The sequence below is a fragment of the Otolemur garnettii genome, unplaced genomic scaffold (assembly GCF_000181295.1).
Source record: "Otolemur garnettii isolate 467f Iridium unplaced genomic scaffold, OtoGar3 scaffold00233, whole genome shotgun sequence".
In the NCBI taxonomy this organism is placed as follows: Eukaryota; Metazoa; Chordata; class Mammalia; order Primates; family Galagidae; genus Otolemur; species Otolemur garnettii.
Genome location: NW_003852628.1, coordinates 1401904 through 1410469, shown reverse-complemented (window position 1 = coordinate 1410469; position 8566 = coordinate 1401904). Strand labels below are relative to the sequence as shown.

At 51.8% G+C, this 8566-nt stretch overlaps 1 protein-coding gene across 1 annotated transcript in view; it reads left to right on the top strand.

Annotated features, from left to right (window-relative positions):
• The first annotated feature begins 4605 nt into the window (after positions 1-4605).
• LOC100948266 (delta-like protein 3) overlaps positions 4606-8566 on the top strand; it is a 27460-nt gene continuing 23499 nt past the window's right edge. Inside the window, exons 1-4 of the mRNA XM_023508247.1 lie at positions 4606-4697; positions 4838-5119; positions 6216-6273; positions 7378-7620. Coding sequence (XP_023364015.1) covers positions 4629-4697; positions 4838-5119; positions 6216-6273; positions 7378-7620 — 652 coding nt within the window. The 5' untranslated portion in view covers positions 4606-4628. The remainder of the gene's footprint in view (positions 4698-4837; positions 5120-6215; positions 6274-7377; positions 7621-8566) is intronic.

The window sequence follows — 8566 nt, the reverse complement described above, 5'->3', positions numbered from 1 at the left end:
GGAAGAAGTGTGTGTATCCAGTGGGTACTCCAGGTGTTCTCCCTGTACCTCAGTGCTGACTCAGGGATGTGCTCACCACACACCTCCTCAAAGCTGGAAGGCAAGGGGAGGAAAGGGTTAGATTTGTGCACAGGCATCTTGGACACTGATGCAACATGGCCTAGAGCCCTAGGATATTTTCCTAAAACACTGTGGACACCAGGCTACATTGCATTCTGCTATCATCTGGTGGGCAGGAAGGTGCCAGCATTCAGATACTCCAGCAGGTTCTGTGGATCAGTCTCATCCACATGGGGTTGATAATAGTACCTTTGCATGCATTCAGTTACTGAACAAATATTTACCCGAGTACCAGCTGCCAGGCCCTGTTCTAGGAACTGGGGTACAGCAGTGAAGAAATGAGATTAAAAAGCTCTGCTCTCAGGTGGTGCCTGTGGCTCACTGGGTAGAGTGCCGGCCCCATATACTGAGGGTGTCAGATTCAAACCCAACCCGGACCAAATTGCAACAAAAAAATAGCTGGGTGTTGTGGTGGGTGCCTGTAGTCCCAGCTACTTGAGAGGCTGAGGCAAGGGAATTGCCTAAGCTCAGGAGTTGGAGGTTGCTATGAGCTGTGTGATGCCACGGCACTCTACCGAGGGTGATAAAGTGAAACTCTGTCTCTACAAAAAAACAACAAAAAAAAGCTCTGCTCTCGGGGGCAGCACCTGTGTATGCTGGAGGTGGTGAGTTCAAACCCAGCCCTAGCCAAAAATAAATAAATAACTCTGCTTTTGGCCAGGTGAGGTGGCTCTTGGCTATAATCCCAACACTCTGGAGGCAAAGATGGGTGGATTGCCTGAGCTCTCACAGGTTCGAGACCAGCCTGAGCCAGAGCCAGACCTTGTCCCTAAAAATAGTCAGACATTTGGTGGGTGCAGGTAGTCCCAGCTACTTGGGAAACTCAGACAAAAGAATCACTTGAGGGGCGGCGCCTGTGGTTCAGTGAGTCGGGTGCTGGCCCCATATACCAAGGGTGGTGGGTTCAAACCCAGCCCCGGCCAAACTGCAACAAAAAAATAGCTGGGTGTTGTGGCAGGTGCCTGTAGTCCCAGCTACTTGGGAAGCTGAGGCAAGAGATCCCCTAAGCCCAAGCACTGGAGGTTGTTGTGAGCTGTGATGCCATGGCACTCTACTGAGGGCGACAAAGTGAGACTCTGTCTCTTAAAAAAAAAAAAAATCACTTGAGCCCAAGGGTTTGAGGTTGCTATGAGCTATGATGATGCCACAACACTACCTAGGGTGACAGAGTGAGACTCTGTCTTCTCCAAAAAGAAGAAGAATCAAAAAAAAGAAAGACTTGTGCTTGGAAAAATCCATACTGGCCAGAGTGGTCAGGCCAGGATGGAGCAGAAGGGTTTGTGGGAGTTCAGAAGAGGTTCCTGATTGTCTTGGGGGATGTTAGAGGTGCTTCGTGGAGAAGGTAAAGTCTGAATTGTGAAAATGACATTAAAGGAGGGAATGAAAGACCCTAACAAATACAAGGGAAGGAGCCTAGGATGCTCTGCAGTTTAACTTGTGGCCTTTCCTTAGTTAAACCCCAGTGTTCTCAGGATTTAGTGAAAACTCTTTTAAAAGACTGGCATTACTTCATTCATTAAAACTACCTGCCCAGGGTGGTGGTTCACGCCTGTAAATCCCAGCACTCTGGGAGGCTTAGGTGGATGGGTTACTTGAACTCTAAAAGTTTGAGACCAGCCTGAGCAAGAGCGAACCCTTGTTTCTTTCTTTCCTTTTTGGGGGAGGGGGGAGATAGCATTTCACTATGTTGCCCTTGGTAGCAGGCTGTGGTATTGCAGCTCACAGCAACCTCAAACTCTTGGGCTTAAGTGATTCTCTTGCCTCAGCCTTCCAAGTAGCTGGGACTACAGGTGCCTGCCACAACATCTGGTGATTATGTTGCAGTTGACTTTGTTTAGCGTCCTGGGCTGGGTTCGAACCCACCACCCTTGGTGTATGTGACTGGCGCTGTAACCACTGTGCTACAGGCACCAAGCCAACCTGGCTATTTTTTGTTGTTGTTGTTGCAGTTGTCATTGTTGTTTAGCAGGCCTAGGCCTGGTTTGAACCTGCCTTAGTGTATGTGGCCGGTGCCCTAACCACTGAACTATGGGAACCAAGCCTGAGACCCTGTTTCTAACTGAAAAACAAAAATTAAAAACTACTTAGCAGACTCAGTGCCTATAGCTCAGTGGCTAGGGCACTAGCCACGTACACTGGAGCTGGTGGGTTTGAACCTGGCCTGGGCCTGCCAAGCAATAATGACAACTACAACAAAAAAATAGCCAGGTGTTGTTTCCAGGCTACTTGGGAAACTGAGGAAAGAGAAAAATCACTTAAGTCCAGGAGTTTCAGGTTGCTGTGAGCGGTGATGCCACAGCACTCTATCAAGGGCGACATGGTGAGACTCTGTCTCAAAAAACAAACAAACAAACAAAAAACACTACTGGGCACCTACTGTATGCATGGCTCTGCTGGGCTCTGCTGGGCTCTGCTTTATTGATCACCATATCTTATACCTCTAGCAGAAAAACATAAATATTTTGGAAGTATGGAGAATCTGCTAAGAACTCAAATTAGAACCTCCCATTTGATCCTAAAATCCCATTACTAGGCGTCCCCCCAGAAGAAAAAAAATCCTCGTATCATAAGGACATTTGCACAAGACTGTTTATTGAAGCTCAATTTACAATTGCCAAAATGTGGAAATAACCTAAACGACCACCAACGAAGAAATGGATTAACAAGCTGTGGTGTAGGGCAGCGCCTATGGCTCAGTGAGTAGGGCGCTGGCCCCATATACTGAGGGTGGCAGTTCAAACCCAGCCCAGGACCAAACTGCAACAACAACAACAAAAAAAACAGTTGGGTGTTGTGGCGGGTACCTGTGTTCCCAGCTACTCGGGAGGCTGAGGCAAGAGAATCACCTAAGCCCAAGAGCTGGAGGTTGCTGTGAGCTGTGATGCCACAGCACTCCACGGAAGACTACAAAGAGAGACTGTCTCTAAAAAAAAAAAAGAGAGAGAGAGAGATGGAGACTTTACATCTTTTGTATTAACCTGGATGTAAGTGGAACACATTCTTCTTAGTAAAACATCCCAAGAATGAAGAAGCAAGAATTCAATGTACTCAATTCTAATATGAAGGCAGTAGATGAGCTAATACAAGGGGTGGGGTAGGGGAATGAGGGAGGGGGAAGAGAAAGGGGGAGGGGGTCACAGTGTATGGTTCACCTCTTGGGGGCACACGGTGTATGGCACACCTCTTGGGGCGGGACACAATTACAAGAGGGATTTTAATAAATTCAATCAGTGTAACCTAATTCTTTGTACCCTCGATGAATCCCAAACAATTAAAAAAAAAGAAAAACCTAAGTTGAACCTGTGTTTTCCCTTATAATTATTAGCCTCTGAGTATTAAATTTTTTTACTCTGAAAACAAAAACAAAAACAAAAACGAGTTTATTCCCTTTAAGCAGCTTTGGTCAATGCCTGGCACAGAGTGATTGTGACCAAAGGGCTGGAACATCTGCTCCTAACTGGCTTTTCTTGCTGAGGTCCTAGAATACTAAGGGGCTTCTGGAGGGCCGGGCAGTGCTCTCCGCATTCATCCCGGGGTAGGAGAGCCGTCCCCTAGTATGTGAAGACGGAATTTCCTGCCCATTTGCTCCTCACACCTTCCGGAGGCCAAATGGGCAGCCCAGCTGCGGCCCCGAGGGGGAGGGGCGCGGCCGCCCGGCAGATGGCGGCATTTACATACAGCTGGAGCCCCTCTGCGGCCGGAGCGGCTTGCCCTGGCGTCTGGTGCATCCTGTGCTTGGGGCTTTGTCCTGGGGAGAGGGATCGCGCGCACATGTCGCCATAAAGAACCTTGGGTCTTCATCGTATCCACTCGCCCACATGCCTCCCAAACCCAGTCTCCTTCGATCACATACACACACCCCTTTAGTCACTCGCAACCTTCCCGAACTTCTACTACGCACACATAGCCAGTGGGAGCCACGCACAGACCACAAAGTCGCAGGTTTACGCGATTACATAGGATCGCGCACAAACACATGCACATGCGCAGAGAAACATCCACGCAGCCACACAATCTCCAAAGTCGCACAGTCATAAAGTCGCGTGTACCTCCAGCCTCCCACTCAGCTGTTCAGCTGTGCCGGCGCGCGCGCACACACACACAATCTTGGAAGTATTTGCAGTCTCACAATTCCAGCCACTCGTTGAGCCAGACAATACCACATAGGCACACAATCACAGAGTAACGCACACCCTCCGGTAGCTCTCGCCTATACCACACACACTCACAGAATCTTAAAACTTCGCACACAGGCTGAAGTCTCCAACCCCACCCCACCCCAGCCACACACAAAGTCGCACCCACTACCACACGCAGCATTACACACTCACTACATCGCCCACGCCCACGAACAGAATCTCCTGGCTGCTTCTCCACGGACCCCTTCCCCTGTGACCTCCTCCCCTTTGTCCCCTGGGGCCAAGCGGCTGCCTGAAGGGGCGGGGTCGTCCCTTCAGATATAAGGCTCTGGAGCTAGCAGCTGCGACTCCCGACACCCCTGAAAGGCCATGGTCTCCCCGCGGATGCCCCAGCTCCGGTTCCAGACACTGATCCTAACGCTCTTTTTCCTCCCCCAGGTCAGAGCCCGGAGGGAGGTGGCGTAGAAAGGGATGAATGGGGTGCGGATGCGACCTGAGGGTCCTGGGGAGAGAGTGTGGTGTGGATGGGACGCCTGGGTACCCGCGGCCGCTCCATCTAGTGCCCCTTTCTGCCCCAGGCACGGCCAGCTGGCGTCTTCGAGCTCCAGATTCACTCTTTCCGGCCGGGACCCGGCCCGGGGGCTCCGAGGTCCCCTTGCAGCGCCCGGGGGCCCTGCCGCCTCTTCTTCAGAGTTTGTTTGAAGCCCGGGGTGTCCGAGGAAGCCGCCGAGTCGCCGTGCGCTCTGGGCACGGCACTGAGTGCGCGTGGACCCGTCTACTCTGAGCAGCCTGGAGCGCCGGCGCCTGACCTGCCGCTACCCGACGGGCTCACGCGCGTGCCCTTCCGGGACGCCTGGCCGGTAAGACCTAGTCTTGGGGTAGTCCTGGTACTGGAGGTCTAACTCTGCCACCCAAACCTCCATCCTCTTGCCTCCATTTCGAAGACCCCAACTTGCCCCAGACCTGGGGAGGAGGGCGGAGGCAGCAAATTTTCAGACCAACAACTACATGTTCTGACCCCAAACTTACCCTCTGGGAATCTCAAATGTTGTAGCACCAGCCCTGCACGCTGGAAACTCCAAACTCCCAGAACCCCAAACCAACCTCTGGAAACCCTAATGTCAAAAAATCCTACCTCTCCTCCCTAGGGATCCCTAAAAACTAGGATGCTCTTTATCTCCAAATCTCCTTGTACCTAGGGATCCTCACACCTTGTGTTGGGGACCACTAACCTTCTGTGAACTGTTCCATCCTATCTCCAATTCAGGTCTGTATTCATTACTCTTTCACCTCCAAGATGCTGTTTCCCATCCCCACAACCCAAAGGCACAAAGGTGAACAGACCTATATTGAAATTCTAGCCCCTTGTCCTTTTTATTTTTCTGAGACAGAGTCTTATTTTGTCACCCTCGGTAGAGTGCTGTGGTATCGCAGCTCACATCAACCTCAAACTCTTGGGTTGAAGCGATTCTCTTGCCTCAGCCTTCCAAGTAGCTGGGACTACAGGTGCCCACACAATGCCTGACTATTTTTTGTTGTTGTTGTTGCAGTTCTTTAGCTGGCCTGGGTTGGGTTCGAACCCTCCACCCTTGTTGTATGTGATTGTCCCTGTAACCACTGTGCTACAGGCGCCGAGCCAACCCTTGTCCTTTTGAGCAAGCGACTTTAGTTTTCCAGCCACGGTTCCTCAGTTATCTCACAAGGGTCCCTCTTGAAGGAGACAGTATTTGGAGTAAAGTGCTTATCACATAGTAAGTGCTGGATAAAGAAAGCCATGGATGTCACTCTTTCCCTGGGCTAGTTCCTCTAGGAACTGCCCCTTGCTTGCTCTGTGGCCAGAATTGGCCAGCACTTTCCCTCTGAATTCTGGCCTTCACTGAGTACCTGCCCTTCACTGAGTACTGGCCCTAAGTCGTGTCTTCTATTTTTTCCTTCCCCCTTCCTCCACCCACCCAGGGCACCTTCTCTCTCATCATTGAAACTTGGAGAGAGGAGTTAGGAGAGCAGATTGGAGGTGAGTGTCTTCACTCTTGGGACTGTCATGTGGGGTCAGGAGACTCCAGGGAATTGGGGCCCAATGTGAGATCCAGGATAATGAAGTGGGGCTGTCTGTAGAGTGGATCCTATGATGTCATTACAGCTCCTAGAGCATGGTGCTGAATCTTAACAGCTCCAAGGCTCTTGGCATCTCAGGTAAAGAAATGGGGTAAGAGTTTTTTTGTGCTAGTACCAGGTAGAGTGGGGGAAGCTCTCTTACTATCTTGACTTCAAGGCACTAGAGCAGGAGATAGCATTTCATGGCCTTGTTTTATCACCATCTGTTTGAGAATGCAGGGTACACTATGAGTTATTTCTGGTACTTCTATGTGGCTCTGCCACCTTGTTATATGGAGGTCCCAGGGAGCCTAGGGGATGTTGCAATTTCACCAGGGAGAGTATTGAGCAAAGGTTCCAGGGAAGGACATAGGAGTGATTTATGTCCTTAATTTGGCAAACTCTGTTGCTATGTAGGGCCCAGAGTGGGGGTTCTGTTACCGTTTTGATACAGAAAACTGTGGTTTCTGTATGTTGGGGTGTGATGCCCTTTCCTATGAGAAGCTGTCACTCTCCCAGTGTGCTAAAGTCTCACGCAATATGGGCAATTTATGGTCTAGTAATTGGGGCCTCTGTCACCATTTTGATATAGGAAGATCCTGAAGCACAATTTGGGGTGTTATGACCCCACTTCAGGAGACTTGTTATTTGTCCATTGTCCATATTAAGATATTAAATGTCACAGAGTGTCGGTGGTCTTATTGTTAATATACAAAGATTCTGGGGCAAAATATGGGGGTATTACGGCTTCTGTGAGAGAATGTTACCATCGTGATGATCGCGACATCAAGGTCCCAGGTGTATCAGGGGAGTTTACAGCCTTGCTAAGTAAGGAGGGTAAATGCCTTCTTCTCGTGGGGTCTAAGGACCCCAGTGCTCGACAGGGGTGTTTTGATCTCACTAGCAGGGGCGGGGAGAGTGTGAGTCGGCATGCTTGGTTACACCCCCGACACCTCAGTTCCTCTGTAGTCCAGTCGGGCCCACTCCAGTGCCCCTCGCCAGCGGCCTTCCCCTCTTCACGCAGGTCCGGTCTGGAGCCTGCTGGCGCGCGTGGCTGGCCGGCGGCGCCTGTCAGCTGGGGCCCAGTGGGCCCGAGACGTGCAGCGCGCAGGCGCCTGGGAGCTGCGTTTCTCCTACCGCGCGCGCTGTGAGCCGCCCGCCGTCGGGGCCGCGTGCTCGCGCCTCTGCCGCTCGCCCAGCGCCCCCTCGCGGTGCGGTCCAGGACTGCGTCCCTGCGCGTCGGTTGAGGACGAGTGCGAGGCGCCGCGTGAGTCCTGCGTTCTTCCCGGTCCTATGCCACCGGGGGCTCGGGCCCCTCCTTAGCGCCACTTGCGACCCCAAGTCCCCTATCACCACCCGGTTACCCTGTTTACCCCAGATACCCCTATTCAGTCGATTGGGCAATGCCGTTCACCTGCGTACCCCTGAACCTGCTCCAGCTCCACTCACGGTCCTCAGACCACTTTCACTATCCAGCTACCACTTTCGGCGAAATTCAGGACACTAGACTCCTCTCCAGCCCTGCCTGGGTACTCCTGTTGCCCCAAATCTGAATTTCACACCCATTTCCCATGCTGGTGCCCTCCAGTTCCTTCCCTAACCCATACCAACACTCTTTCCTGATGGTAGGACGTCAGAGCTCTTCTAATTCTGGGGCCCTCCCTACTCCCACCCAGGAGCTTTGGAAACTTGTCCTACTCCACTGCCTGCCAAAGGATTCCCTTATTTTCCCGAGGTTGCAGGGTTACCCATTCCTTTTTAAAGCTTGGAATTCCCGGCCAGGCGCGGTGCCTCACGCCTGTAATCCCAGTACTTGGGAGGCCCAGGCAGGTGGATTGCCTGAGCTCACAGGTTCAAGACCAGCCTGAGCCAGAGCAAAACCTTGTCCCTAAAAATAGCTGGGCGTTGTGGTGGGCGCCCATAATCCCAGCTACTTTGGAGGCTGAGGCAAGAGAATCGCTTGAGCCCAAGAGTTCGACGTTGCTGTGAGCTATGACACTATGGCACTCTACCAAGGGCAACAAAGTGAGACTCTGTCTCAAAACAACAACAACTTGGAATTCCCAACTTCCAGCTTGGGTCCCCTCAGATCCCGCTCAAATTTCAGAGCCCCCACCCCACCCCACCCCAAGGGCCCTAGAGCTCCCAGGTTATCCCAGATCTTCCCAGACCTACCCTAATCAAAAACCCTCCCAGCCTTCCTGAAGGGCCAG